Source organism: Phoxinus phoxinus, assembly GCF_949152265.1.
Source record: "Phoxinus phoxinus genome assembly, chromosome: 5".
In the NCBI taxonomy this organism is placed as follows: domain Eukaryota; kingdom Metazoa; phylum Chordata; class Actinopteri; order Cypriniformes; family Leuciscidae; genus Phoxinus; species Phoxinus phoxinus.
Window position 1 is genome coordinate 415,001 of NC_136880.1, and position 15,837 is coordinate 430,837.

Consider the following 15,837-nt stretch of genomic DNA (forward strand, 5'->3'; position numbering starts at 1 on the left):
GATACTGAGGAACAGAGAGGTTAGTGATCTTTCTTCAGTCGAGAACTGTCTTTGTGTGTGTGTGTGTGTGTGTGCGTTTGCGCGCGCGCGTGCGTGTGTGTGTGTGTGTGTGTGCTTGCACTAGAACGATAGTATCGTGAATGTAAAAACGAGATCCGTCTTCATGATCTGTGAATCCTCCGGTCGAAATCTGTGTTTCTACATGTTTAACGTCTATCAACAATAAACACGATCCCGCATTAATATACAAACACGTGTTTAGGTCGGTCATGATTTATGAAAACTTTCACAATCGCATTTGATAAGATTCATTGTTTCTCACTGCTCTGTCCTCTTTTTCTTGCGTTATAATGAAATACAGGCTCTGCAAATGAATAACGATCCAAACCATTAGATAAATCAGCTTATAAATGTAAAAAACGATATTCTATTCGATACGTGCCTACTAGGTTTAAAGGTAGGCTACAATATGTAATATTTGTGCATTAAAATATCCCAAAATCACAAGGCCAGTGTTATATATTTTTAGTTGATTACTTACAATTTGCCAAATGTTTCCAACTATTTTTAAATCGTGAGGAAAATTGTGATTTTAACCGAGGAAGGGGTGTGTGAGTGGGGGTGAGCGTGAGTCGCCGGTCAATGACGTCATATCCGCGTTACGCTCGGTTTCCGCTCGCAGAGTCCTGGACAAATGCGGAGGCGGTAGTTGTAGCGTCTATCAAGCAACAAACGTTAGCTTGTGTCGCGCAGTCGTTATGAACACAATTATTCTTGACTGTTATTATTACCGACTGCAGCCGGTTCTGTCGACAAACACAAGTCCCATAAACGTACGGGTCAATGTTATATATTCCAAATGTAGCATTCGGTAATAGTTATGTTTATGTAAGGAAAGTATTATTGCTTTAGGCTTGTGTTTAGTTTATTGATATTGTTCATCACGTCTGGTGTTTATGGCCATGTAAATAAATATAGCATGTGTTCTACATAAAGATTAATCCGTCTTCTGGCAAATTATGTGGGTGTTCGATGCACTTTTACAACAATGGTTTAGAAAACGTAAAACTGCGCGGCGTTATCACAACAATGAGTTCGACAAATACAGTAACATCTATGATAACCAATTTAGTATTAAACCTTACTTTTCTTGCGGTTAATTCATTTTAATGAAATAAAAGCATGTCATTAAACGCAACACTTATAAAAATAGAGCTTTACCTCATCCATGAACATGATTTTTCGATTCCCGACTGATTTACATCCACGGTGGAGTTAAAACCGACAGTTCCCATCATTCCTTCACGTCGTCATCAAGCTGCGCCGCTGGTGTTTGCAGTGTAGCGCCTCTAGCGGCAGAAAATACTGCATATTGTACCTTTAAATAGACTAATCTGATTTGAGAAATCCATTCTATGGAAATGTCAATTTTTCTGTCCCTAACCTTTACAGAAATGTTACACTTAAGGGTTCAATTTCTTTACATTTTAAAAAATAAAACATTGTTATTTGAACAATTACAAATTGTTGAGCCATCAATGTGGCAATATTTAATTATATATAATTCCGATCCACAGAAGTGCTCGTCCCCACAGTCATGTACAGATGGAAAATGCTTTATTTTTATGTCAATAACTGGGGTTTCCACCATTTAAAATACAATAATGTGTACATAAAGTAACGACTGAGACAAATCAGACACAATTATTTGGTATATGTACCAAACAATCTTCAAAACTCCCCCTGGGATCTGGGGTCCCATCCCCCGGTGATTACCTCGGTTACCATGACCACCATCAGATAAGTTGGCTTTATGGCTGTTAAAAAATGTGGTCACGTGCTCAAGACAGAGACAATGGGGAGAGAGTAACACTCTTTAATACAGACTTTTCTGCATTAATCATAGACGACCTGGTCTATAAATGGACATATGTTGTGTGTGATAATTTACTGTCCTGTGTAGTGTTTTTAATACTATCGTGTTTGATACTGTGTATTTTATGATTGAACTGACGGTCAATGTAACCCCACCTGCATCGGTCTCCTGTCTAATTAATCCTCATTTAATGCCTCACACTTTAGTGTGCATCCCCTCTCACAGAATGCAGGGTATGTTTGTATCTATCCGAGTATAAATGGACACAGCCCACAATGGCTATGGGTGCGCCTCAATACGTCTTGGTTTTGACAGTTTGGCCTGTTGCCCCTCCCTATTATAAATCATGTTTTTGACAGCTAGTTTGGGCTTTTGAAGTTGGTATAATATATCATGTTTTTGACAGAAGCTTTTGGCCTATTGCCCGTGCAATTATATGTAATGTGGTCTTTGATCGTTTGAATCCTGAGTCTCTCCCACCCACCAAATTCCTGAGTGCGTATAAATGGGGCCGGTGTGAACGACATCACACAAGTTGAAAAACACATTCTGTTCTTTTAAAAGTATATAAATGAAATATAAAATGAAACCTGGCTATAATATAAATAAACATCTTACTAAAGTTGAAAAACACTGTTAATTTAAAAGTATATAAATTAAATATAAATCGTATAATATTAAATAAACATCTTACTAAAAAAAAATCTGCTGAATCAATTATTTTAGACAAATAAATAAATAAAATCTGACTTGGAGAGATGAAGAAAACATACAGCTTATGAATGGCTGACAGAAATCTGCAATGAGTTACATGTTTAGATAGCTAAAGAAACAAGGGGCACGCGCGTGTGTGTGTGTGTGTGTGTGTGTGTGTGTGTGTGTGTGTGTGTGTGTGTGTGTGTGTGTGAGTCAAAGAAATTGGTACGTTAAATTGGTAAAATAAATATCTTACACTTTGCGTATCAACTCTTGAGTCATCACACCCTGTGTGGCAACCGCTTTATAACTCCGCTTTATAACTCCGCTTTATAACTCCGCTTTATAACTCCGCTTTATAACTCCGCGTCGAGCCTAACGACGCCCGTCAGCCGTGACTTATTCACCACACAGCACAGCCTCTCCTACCTTATTGCTTACTTAATGTACATGTATAATTATAATGTCATTATCAAATATATAGTTGTTTATATACACACTATAAATGCATATATTTGAAAATAATAAATTTTACGCTTAAAAAAACCCAGACCGAAGTCCACCAGAAACGATTCTCAGAAACGATAGTATCTTTTTTTCCTACTATGGAAGTCAATGGGGTCCATCAACTGTCTGGTCACCAACATTCTTCAAAATATCTTGAGGATGAGTAAATGTTTGGGTGAACTATCCCTTTAAGAGGTCAAACGCTGTTTGAAAATGAGCCACATTTTATTGTAGCTGGTAACGTTAGATATTTAGGTGTAATAACTTTGGTCTCTTAACTTCAAGGGACAATTGCAAAAGTTTTCACAAGCTAAACTCCATTCATCACCCTCGCGTTACCCTAAACTAGCGTATTAATGTGTTTAACATTACACGTTTCCTAGATTTCAGTTACTCGCATCCATAAAAGTACATAATAAGTTTTTTGCATCACTGAATGTTTGCAGCGTTTGTAATAGCTGTGTATGAGTCCCTCAGTTGGCACCAGTGTGAAAAGGTGGATCTCAGAATCATAGTCAACGCTAGTAAGGACTCAAATATGCAGAATATGCTGGAAAAGCAAATAATGTGCAGAAGCTGGAGGATTATGAAGAACACTGGGCAGTTTACCTGTCCGGGACAAACAAGGGACTCATGAACAACCATTACAAAACAAAACCGTTGTGGATCATTCAGGTCATGACACACAATATTAAAAATCAAGCTTATGTCATTTGTCTTGTATTTTGAGTTTGTATTTTGTCTTGTGGACTAGGATATACTTAAAGGGACACTAAGTATCTTTTTAGGTATTTTATTATCTAAAATCAATATTTTTATTCATAAATATGTCCTCAATGGTGTACAAATACCTCGGCCAATTATCTGACTTATCCTTATAAATGAAGAATTTATTATCTTTATATACATGGGACGGGTAGGTCCACGGAGGCTTCCATGTAGTTCCGCCATCTTGCTAAACTATAATAGCAGAGAGGGACAAAAAGTACTAAGCCAACGCGTTTCCACAACGCGTTTTCGTTCAGAGCCAGCCGGTCACGTGACGTGACTGAAACCAGCAGAAACGCAGATGCAGAGCAGTGAGAGGCGCTTGAAACTGCACCGGCAAGTTTAAAAGTCTGGATTGCATTGTTATTATGGACCATACATATGCCAAGCCACAGGAGAAGAAAACATCGTCGCCAAAAAAGTAAAAAATAGAACGTGGGATTTCCCCCTTTCTGGTCAATGTTTCCCTGCCTCTGCTTATTATCCTCCCCTCAAAGTGATCATAGTGCTAACAGACGGATCACAAAACTTATCACGGATCCGTGGTTTGATTAAAGTCAATTTTATTGTAAAATGATTACTCACTCACTCTTGAGCGTCTGGCGCGAGTGATTTCAATGTAAAGACGCGTTTATGCGCGTCTGGAGGTCCTGCGGCGCGGTGTTTAGCGCGGCGCGGTGTTTAGCGCGGCGCGGTGTTTAGCGCGGCGCGGTCGACGCGAGCCTCATTCTACTCCAGTTTGCGCGAATGAGGCGAATTGCTATCACAGATAATGTATTTTTCATCATTTCACTGTAGCTCAGCATCGCGATGTAAAGTTAACGTTATTGCATGATCACAGTTCATATGTGTGGGGAAAGATAAGCTATTAGAGTAAAAATATTGCGTTAGGCTACTTCAGTTAATAAGAAAAAAGATTTTACAGTTCCTGCACATGCAGTGATGAAGTTCATGTTCTCATGATTTATTTTTATGAATAACAATGTTTCAAAACACCCCCCCTCGACGAAGTGCTATTAGAAGACATCCTGTCAAAGCTTTTTGGTTCATATCGCCTGCCGTAGATGCAATGCGCATTTGAAAAAGCGAGGCGCTGGAGAGCAAAATTAGTTTGGATGCAAAATACGAATTCACCACTAGATGGGAGTAATTCCTACTTAGTGTCCCTTTAAGCGGCTGTGATGTGAAAAAGCTTTTCAGGGCAGTACTAAACATCCTTATGATCCTTATTAAAAAAACAAATAAAAATAACATTTTGGAGGTTCTGCAAGGTGTATGTAAACTTGTGACTGAAATGTAAATATAACAAAAATCATAACATTATTAGAAGCCAAAATGTTGCTATGGTTATCACGTTGTCATGTTGCTATGGTTACTATGTCAATCATCGCAATTTCATGACTCACAGGACTATAATTTAGCGGATTCACTCCCACATTTACACTAAACAAAATTATCGCAACACTTTTGGTTTTGCCCCCATTTTTCATGAGCTGAACTCAAAGATCTAAGACTTTTTCTTTGTACACAAAATTTGGTCTAATTTGGTTAAATCCCTTCACAGTACAGTTTTGGCCTGTTGATCCTTCCCTGTAGGGCTGCACGATTATGGCCAAAATTATAATCAGGATTATTTTGATCAATATTGAGATCACGATTAATTATCACGATTATTTGTTGATTTTAACCAAAACTAATTTTTGTCACACAGGCTAATTATAACTGCTTTCACTTCCATATTGTGCTACATTTTCTGCTAATGTACAAATATGTGCATCAAATAAAATAGGTCCTCTTATTCACCAAAATTCAGTGCATCTCCTTAAAGAATAAAGAAAAATAAAGAAAACAATAAAGAAAATGTAGCAAAATTTCAACAGGACACTATTTTCCATTGTGTAAATATATTTTAGGAAGCAAAATATAAACTTGCATTGTACCTGCATAATGGATGTGAATAAAACTCAAAGTATACAATCAATAAAAAACACATATTCCATTACAGAATGTAACCAAATGAGAACATTTCAAGGCAGAACTATGCAGAAAAGACTAGTTTACAGGTTTTTGGAAAGAATCAAGTCAAGTCACCTTCATTTATACAGCGCTTTTAGCAATATAGATTGTATCAAAGCAGCTTTACATTGATAATAAGAAGTTAAAGTAACAGCGATTGTTTTGGCTTTACAGCAGCTCTAGATCAAAGTTATTGTCCAGATAAAGTTAGATTTGATTGATTCACTTCCGTCGCAACGATCATTAGTAATTAGTCATTAACTTGGGGGCCGCTAACATGACACCGTTCTAACAGAAAACCCTTAAAGCAATCCGGCCGCTCATTTGCACAAAACAGTGCCTGGTGTCTCGAGAACGCAAACCATCAAATAAGTTCCAAGGTACAAGCCTTGAAAAATGTATAATACAGTTTTTTTTTTTTATCGCTTCAACATAGCCACGTGAACCAGAATTATCCCGACAACGTTTTATCTGTATAGAGGTAAAGGTAGGGAGGTCTTCACATGGGAGAGACTAGTAAGACACTTCAGGACTGCGTTGTCGTCGGGTCCTGGCGCTGGTCCTTCATCAGATCCGGATACGGCCTTGATCCTGCAGACTGCGGTGAACCTCGGGATAAACCGAGAGACTAATATTAGCGTAGACGCCATCCTTCTTATGATGTACTAAGTACATTAGGATTTATGGGAAGTGTTCCCGGTTCCGGCTGATCTAAACTATGTAACATTGAGTTATGGGGATCAGTTGGGCCCATCTCCTTGAAGAGTGTAGTAAATAAGATATTTACATTTACACATTTATATTTAGTCATTTAGCAGACGCTTTTATCCAAAGCGACTTACAACTGAGGACTACAGCAAGCGAGTCATCGTGAAGAGGCAAAAATAACGCAAGAAGTGCTCAAAATATATTGAGGCATTGCTCAGAGTAGCATAAGCCAAACAAGGGAGGGTAAAGGAGAGTTTTTATTTATTTTTTTTATTTTTTATTTTTTTATGTCAAGTGCTCACGGAAGAGATGAGTTTTCAGTTGTCTTTTGAATGTGGTCAGGGATTCTGCATTCCGGACGAGGGTAGGTAGATCATTCCACCAGCAAGGAACCGTGAATGAGAATGTTCTGGAGAGTGATTTTGTGGCTCTCTGTGATGGACCACGAGTCGTCGCTCATTGACCGATCGCAGGCTTCTGGTAGGGATGTAGACTCGTAGGAGCGAGTGAAAGTAGGAGGGAGCTGAGCCTGTGGTCGATCTGTAAGCAAGCGTCAATGCCTTGAACTTGATGCGAGCAGCGAGTGGTAGCCAGTGCAGAGAGATGAACAGAGGAGTGACGTGGGCCCTTTTGGGCTCGTTGAAGACAAGACGGGCTGCAGCATTCTGGATATGAATAATGAATAGCCCTACTAATCTAAACCTATTCAACACTCATTTCCAGAGAGTACATTATACCACTGGATTTCATATTATTTAAATCATTAACTGTCAAACAATAGCCTGTCAACCAAGGGAGAACTCCAAGGGAGAACTTGTAGCTGGGATGCATAAGTACTTCTTTTGCCAGTTTTGAGAGACGTGGGAAGAATCTTGGTTACCTGATTGCAGGTACGACTGTAGCTCAGAAGATCTCGCTTGTTGTTTTTGGAGAGGACTGAGTCTTTGTGTGGCTCCCTCAGCAGTCTTGAAGAAACTTCCCAAGGTCTTATTCTGTTTTGTAGTGGGTGCATACTCGGCAGTCTCACCATGGGGATCAGTTGAGCCCATCTCCTTGAGGAGTGTAGTAAAAAAGATATTAATAATGAATAGCCCTAATAATCTAAACCTATTCAACACTAATTTCCAGAGAGTACATTACACCACTGGATTTCATATAATTTGAATCCACTTAAAATCATTCATTTATCTTACATTATAACATCAATATAATTACTTTTAGCCATGGCTGCAGGTGCAGTCATCGCCATTTCAGAAGTCAGTCTGGCATGAATTGGTGCAACATTGTCCTCACTGACGTAGCTCAGCTTGAACCATGGATCAAGCGCAGAAGCCATATCAAGCAGTTCTTGTGTCAGAGGGTCATTGTATTTTTGTCTTGATAGTGCAGGTTAGGTCTGTCTCATCATCGTTCACTTTTAAGGTGGAGGACTGGCTTCACAAAGGAAACGCTGGCATACTTCTCACTGGAAAGCACATCAGTAAATTTCGATAGAGGGCTGAGGGATTTGTTGATGGCCTTGAGGACGTAGACCTGTGTCCTGCCAGGTGGGGATGAGGTATCGGGCTTTTCTGTCATCGGACAATACCTGAGAAATCGCCAGGACTCGTGCAATCATTGCCTGCCCTGATCCCCACCTTATGGGACACTCGGTCTTCAGTGTATGCTCTGGAAGCTTCAGTTCACTTTGTGCCTTTGTTAGCTGCTTTTTACGTCGCCAGCTGTAAGAGAAACTGCTTACCAGCTTTTTGGAGAGACCCACTGCTCTGTCAATCCGAGGATCTCTCATTGCATACTCATTGCATAAAAAAAAGAACATGAACAAATCAATTGTAAAATGAAACCACAGATTTGATAAACAACCCCAATCATATTATTCAAGATTTAAGTTGGTTAAATCTTATGTCAAACAACATGAGTAAAACGGTTTGATTTTGGTTTCTCAACACTAGCTGAAATAACAGTTGTTGTATTAGGCTACTGTTGATATTATCAGTAACATATTCACACACATTAGCACAATAAGTACTGATCTAGCACATTGTACTGATCAACCACAATTAATTATCACAAATAGCATAATAGTTCAATTCATTATATATATTTTTAATTAATATACAATTCTTTTAATTATTTTTTTAATATAACTTTTACTCACCTATTGCTAGATGGAGTCTGTGGCCATAGCACTGGAGCCTAGTCCAATTATTTAGAGAAATGGTAAATGGACTGCATTTATATAGCGCTTTCACAGACCCAATGGCCACCAAAGCGCTTTACATGTTGCCTCACATTCACCCATTCACGGCGGTGTCAGCCGTGCAAGGCGCCATCCAGCTCGTCGGGAGCAGCTGGGGTAAGGTGTGTGTGTGTGTGTGTGTGTCTGGAGCAGCTGGGGTTAGGTGTCTTGCTCATGAACACCTCGACACTTGGTCAGGTGGAACCGGGGATTGAACCACCAACCTTCCGGTTTGTAGACAACCTCTCTCCATCTTTGTCTGATTCCGTTTTAACATTAAAGACAGAACAGTTTCTGTCAATTTAGTGTGTCTGCGTGAGGTAATCGCAGCTGCTAACACACGCGAGCGCTTGAAACCCCGCCCTCTGCAGCAGCTCATTTGCATTTAAAGGGCCAGGTACAAAACTGCGTTTTTGCAAACCCTCAAAAAGTGACAACTTTAACATGCTTTATAAAAATATCTGTGGGGTATTTTGTGCTAAAACTACACACACACACACACACACACACACACACACACACACACACACACACACACACACACACACACTCTGGGGACATCAGAGATTAATTTTACATATTGTGAAAATGGCATTTTACCACCCCTTTAAGTCGTCCTTAAATTCACTATTCTGATTTGTAAAACTATAGATATACTGCTTGCTGCCCGGACTATATTCACCAGACTAAATAACTATCATCATGTATTAATGAATTAAAGACCTGGCTAAACCGTAATTTTCTCAGTTTGAATCTGACTAAAACAGAAATCTTAATTACTGGTCCACCATCTCTAACAAAAATTTTAAGTATTACTCCCAGACTTGACCTTGAAGCTACATCAATTATTCCATCTGCCACTGTCAAAATCTTGTGTATCACTCTTGACCCTTCACTGACCTTCGATGCTTATATTAGTCAACTCTGTAAATTTTCGTTTTTTCAACTCCGCCGTATTGCCAAACTCCGTCCCTATGTCAGCCCAAAAGACGCTGAATCGCTGGCACATGCGTTCATCACATCTCGCCTCAACTACTGTAATGTTCTTTTTTTCTGGACTACCAGCACACTCTATTACATTTGCAATATATTCAAAACTCTGCCGCAAGATTACTAACTTACACTAAACGATTTGCTCATATCCCTCCAATTCTGTTCAACCTCCACTGGCTACCCGTGTTATCCCGTATTACTTAAAAGCACACCGCAGAACTTTTGGCCACTAGGGGCGCTAGACCTGTAACTTTCACGTCGAGCGCCCCTAGAGGCCACAAGCGCTGCAGCACTGTCGCAAAAGTCAAGAAGACATCCACGATCCCTCTCGAGTTTTCCTTCTCTTTTTTGCCTCCTCCGTTTTAAACTATTTCCTTGTAGAGCAGGTGGAAAAATAGTAGCAAAAGCGTTCGAGTATATCAGAGCTATCAGAAGACGGTGCGTCTTCTCCAAACTTACATAGGCGGTATTTCAAGAGAGCAGCCCCGCTCGGAGCATTGATAGTGTCAAGCGCTGTATATTGGCCTGAGGAATCATTTAAAATAACTAATATGCTTCAAATCTTTAGGTCACAAAGTCCGCGGTGTGGCTTTTAAATTCTTCTGCTTACCTTTAAGTCACTCAATGGTCTTGCTCCTTCTTATCTCTCTTACTTTCTCCTTATATTCATCCTCGACCTCTCCGATCTTCTGGCTGTGAGCTCCTCTGTGAGCCGAGATTTCATCTTTCATCCATGGGTGGCAGATGTTTTTCTCAGTTATAGCCCCTAAGCTATGGAACTCTCTTCCCCTGGATCTTAGGACAACAACCACGCTGCATGAATTTAAGTCTAAACTCAAAACCCATTTGTTTAAACAGTACTATCAGTCATGACATGTTTTTCTTAAACATTTTCCATAACTCTGTATTACAGTCACAATTTTTCCTTATACCATTAGTCTGTTGCATCAAACCTTTCCTTCAACTGCCCACCTTCTACGTTGTCTGTAAATGTTTTTTTTTCTTTTTTTTGTTTGTATTCCCATTGTAATGCGATATGCAACTGCAATCGCTCATTTCTTGGACTGGGCAAATGTCTATTGTCCATTTATGTGTGAACTGATTGTTTGTTCTTGACTGTTATTGTGAAGCGTCCTTGAGCTTGGGAAAGGCGCTATATACAGTAAATTAAACGTATTATTATTTGTGAGATCTTTCACAGTACAGTTTTGGTCAATTAACACTTAACTTCCCTGTTGTAAATAAAATTGAATTATGAAAAATGCCTACTTTTCACATTCTGGGCTATCGGACTTCACAAATCACAAATTAACCCAGTTAAAATGAACCTGTTTTCAGTCTTCTAAGTGACCAACATTTTTAGCTATAGGCATTATAAAATTAGAGTCATTATGAGAAATACACTGATTTCGGACCGGAGGACCGCGTCACTTGAATTCACAAATCTTGAAGAATCATATGCGATATTAGATAAATCAATAATTTCTGCCTGAATTTCAAACTACAAACTGGGGTCACTCAGTTCATCTTCATTGTTAATTTAATTGAAATTCTGAAATGTAATTTAATTGAATTTGTTCCTTTCAGATCTGATGAAAGTGAAAGTGGAAAGTAAAGAACTTCTCACCGGAGAAGTGAAAAGTGAAGAACTGAGTGAAGTGAAAAGTGAAGAACTGAGTGAAGAGGAAAGTGAAGAACTGAGTGAAGAGGAAAGTGAAGAACTGAGTGAAGAACTGAGTGAAGAGGAAAGTGAAGAACTGAGTGAAGAGGAAGAACATCAGAAATCTCAGAATATCACAACTAGAGGAAAATCTTCTAGTTGCTCAAAGACTAAAAAGAATGTTTCACAGAAAAAAACTCAAAGATCAAGAGCTAAAAGGCCATCATGCACCTGCCTTCAGTGTGGAAAGAGTTTCACATGTAGAGGAAGCCTTAAGGATCACACAAGGATTCACACGGGAGAAAGACCTTTCACATGCAGTTACTGTGGAATAGGGTTTAAACAAAGCGGAAGCCTTACAGAACACATAAGAATCCACACTGGAGAGAAGCCTTACACATGCAGTCAATGTGGGAAGAGTTACAGACAGAAAGGAAGCCTTGGGTTGCACATGAGAACTCACGCTGAAGAGAAGCCTTTTACTTGCCCGGAGTGTGGGAAATGTTTTACACAGAAACAAAGCTTTAACAGTCACTTAAAAACTCACTCCGGTGAGAAGCCTTTCATCTGTTCTCAGTGTGGAAAAGCTTTTAGACAGGCGTTAAACCTGAAAATGCACGAGGTTGTTCACAGCGAAGTGAAGCCGTTTTACTGCGCTTCATGTGATAAGAGTTTCAGCCTGATGACTGGCCTTCAGAGACATTTAAAATCATTCATGCATAATAAATACAGGTGCCTAGAAAAATTCATGATCCCAGCTGTAGCCTCAGGTCATGGTTTTCCCTCAGGAGCAAATGTGTCCCAACAGAGCAATATAATAGGGTCGTCTACTAAAACGCATTACCTGCAGTGAGAAAGGCAGTACAGGAGACATGAATGTATTAGTTCAGAATATAAACAAATGATTAAAACACGTCTGGTGTTGTGAAGGGATGCTTTTTTTTAATGTTCAACAGTAAAAACACTTTTAAATGAATAAAATTACATGTATGGTAACATTCAAAAACAAGGTCTAGTAATTATTTCTACAGTTTAATGTTTTAAATTAAACATGTTTGCACTGAGAATAGAGAATATTCCCTTTGTGGTAGATTTTTTTCTTTACTTGACCTAACTCTACCTGGGGCATCTACAAATCGACACCGAAACATCTACAAATCGACACTTAATAAATAAATCTGGGGCGTCTACAAATCGACACTTAATAAATAAATCTGGGGCGTCTACAAATTTCAGTCTGGTTTTAAATATCGTCACAGTACTGAATCTGCACTTTTAAGAGTCATGAATGATATATTGCTTACCAACGATACCGGGCAATCTGTGGCTTTGGTCTTGTTAGATCTTAGCTCTGCTTTGACAATATTCTCATTTCTCGTCTTGAAGCGTGTATGGGTTTTCGGGGAACGGTGCTACAATGGTTCCGCTCATATTTAACTAATAGGAGTTACTCAGTCCGCATCGGGTAACAGTGTTTGTTCGAAATGAAATTGGGGTCTGGCGTTCCTCAGGGTTCTATTCTTGGTCCGGAGCGGTTTAATCTATATATGTTCCCCTTAGGTTCTATTTTATCTAGACATGGGGTTTCTTTTCATCTGTATGCCGATGACACTCAAATTTACTTGCCTTTGAAGCGTGATGACAAGCTTGCTTTAAAGCCAATCTTGGACTGCCTGGACGAACTAAAACTCTGGCTTGCTAGTAACTTCTTGAGTCTTAATGAGAGCAAAGCCGAAATTATCTTGTTTGGCTCAAATGATCGTAGTACTCATGATTTTGATCTCCAAACGTTTTTCCCATACAGCACCATCTGTGTTCAGAACTTGGGGGTCTGGTTTGATAACAACCTTAAATATGATAAACATAAGTGCTGTGGTTCTTCTCCGTCTTTTAGCCAAGGTTAAGCCCTTCTTGTCTGCAAAGCACTTTGAGATTGCCATGCATGCATTTGTAACATCCAGATTGGACTATTGGAACTCCTTATATTGGTGCCCCTCAGAAATGCATCACTCGCTTACAATTAGTCCAAAATGCTGCTGCACGCCTTCTCAAAGGGAAGCGTAAATTTGAACACATTACACCAGTTTTGATCTCCTACCGGTTAAATTTAGAATTGATTTTAAAGTTTTGTTATTTGTTTTTAAGTCATTGCAGAACCAGTCTCCACAGTACCTATCTGAAATACTTCATCCGCCCACACAGTCAAGATCACTCAGTTCGGGGGACTCTAACTTACTATCTGTTCCTCAAACTAGACAAAAAAATAGGGGTGATCGCGCTTTTGCAGTTATTGGACCTAAGCTATGGAATAGCCTACCGGCTTACATCAGATCTGCCCAAACTTTGTCAATTTTTAAATCTACTTTGAAAATGCATTTTTTCTCAATAGCTTTTAATATATCCTGATGTGTGTGTTTTGTTTACATTTCAAATTTTATTGTTTGTCTTTTGGCCTTGTTAAGCACTTTGGTCAATGCCAGTTGTTTTTAAATGTGCTATACAAATAAAATTGTATTGTATTGTATGGAGGAAACCCACAGCAACATTTGGAGAAACTGCAAACTCCACACAGAAAGAGATGGACTTTAACCAGCGATCGTTCTGCCATGTGGAGACAGTCAAACCCCTCCATCTTGAGTCTTATTGTATTCTTTAATTTATATATATATATATATATATATATATATATATATATATATATATATATATATATATATATATATAATTCTCATCTCACACATGTTTTCTATGCTATAATGTATTTCTATAATAAAAACATATATGATATATCTTACCTGTGGTGATTAGTTATTGTTCCTATTATTGTCCCCTAGATGGCAGTAGTACCAAATATATAAGTTGCCGATAACGTACTCGGTTACTAATGTAACCTCTGTTCCCTGAGAGTAGGGAACGAGTATTGCGTAGCTAATACGCAGTGGGGAAACTCCTTTCCTTGAGAAATATTGAAGCCTATATTTTTAAAATGCAGTGCAGCTGCACAGCGAACACAGAAGAGCGTCTAGCTCGCCCATTGGCTGTGCTGCGGCAACTGCACATTCTATGGCGAAGCGCCTCTGACACGCGAACCAATCAGGTGACTTGGTGCCATGCACGTCAGAGCTCGCCAGAATGGGTGTGGCTTATGGCTATAAGAAGCCCCATTTGCACCCATAGACAGCTTAAATCGACCGAAGCAACAAGCACAGACAGATTGCAATAGTGCGGCAGGCTACGCAATACTCGTTCCCTACTCTCAGGGAACCGAGGTTACTATAGTAACAGAGTACGTTCCCTTTCAAGAACGGTCACTTCGTATTGCGTAGCTAATACGCAGTGGGGCCGCAATGTAACATGCCACACTATTAGCATCGGTCTCTAGTCCAATTGGAGCCTAGAGAAGCATCCTGAGGCTCACAGAAACGAGCCATAATAAACCCACACAAGGACAGGGACCGGAAGCAAGTCGGGTGTCATGATAAGAGGGGCTGGAGCGTCTGAGCCAGGCTCGCTCTTATATCATAGTCCTAGGACAACTTGTGCTTATGGACCGTCGGGTCTGTTATCATATTGAGAGGACTCGAGCCTGCAGGCAAGGTACCTCTATGTTGTAGAACCTAACAAATGTGGACGGCAAGGACCACCCAGCCGCCGTACATATGTCTTGAATTGGCACACCACTGGACCAGGCCCACGAAAAGGCCATGCCTCTTGTAGAGTGGGCTCTAGCGCCTATGGGACAAACCTATTCTCGTTCCCAAAGCATCATCGACGCATCGCAAGTTCTCTCGAAAGGGAACGTCTCAGGTTACGACTGTAACCCTAGTTCCCTGAGAAGGGATCGAGACGATGCGTCACTTTGCCATACTTCCTACATCCCTGTGATCGACTTGCTTCGGCCCTTTTCGAAGCTAGTGTGGTTCTAAACCGGATGTCCTTTATCCTTTCCTGGTCATCACCCGCCCGTGACGCCCACTCTCCCCTTTGGACTAGTTGACACTAGTGCTTCTGACGCAATCACGCAGGAGTGTTCCCATACCATCATCGACGCATCGCCTCGTTCCCTTCTCAGGGAACTAGGGTTACAGTCGTAACCTGAGACGTTCTCCAGGTTTTAATTGAAAATCGGAACAGTTACTGGGTCAAAGGTTCCTGCTTACAATTGTACGATGTTAGAGCTGCCCTCAGTGTGGCAGATGGTGTTCTTCTGAGATGAGACAAAATAGTTATTCCACAAGTGCTGAGAGAAGCGATGCTTTGAAGGACATCTTGGAATGGAGAAGTGTAAAAGGAGATCCAGGGATTCATTCTGTTGGCTTGTAATACATTCTGGCATAGAGAAAAAAGTCAGTACTTGTGAAGTTTGTCTGAAAA

General features: G+C 39.9%; 1 protein-coding gene across 1 annotated transcript in view; it reads left to right on the forward strand.

Moving 5' to 3' along the window:
• The window catches only part of znfl2a (zinc finger-like gene 2a), a 12,810-nt gene extending 216 nt beyond the window's left edge, over positions 1-12,594 (forward strand). The window contains exons 1-2 of the mRNA XM_079613613.1: positions 1-19; positions 11,391-12,594. The exon at positions 1-19 is cut by the window's left edge and continues 216 nt beyond it. Coding sequence (XP_079469739.1) covers positions 1-19; positions 11,391-12,316 — 945 coding nt within the window. The 3' untranslated portion in view covers positions 12,317-12,594. The remainder of the gene's footprint in view (positions 20-11,390) is intronic.
• The last annotated feature ends 3,243 nt before the right edge of the window (positions 12,595-15,837 follow it).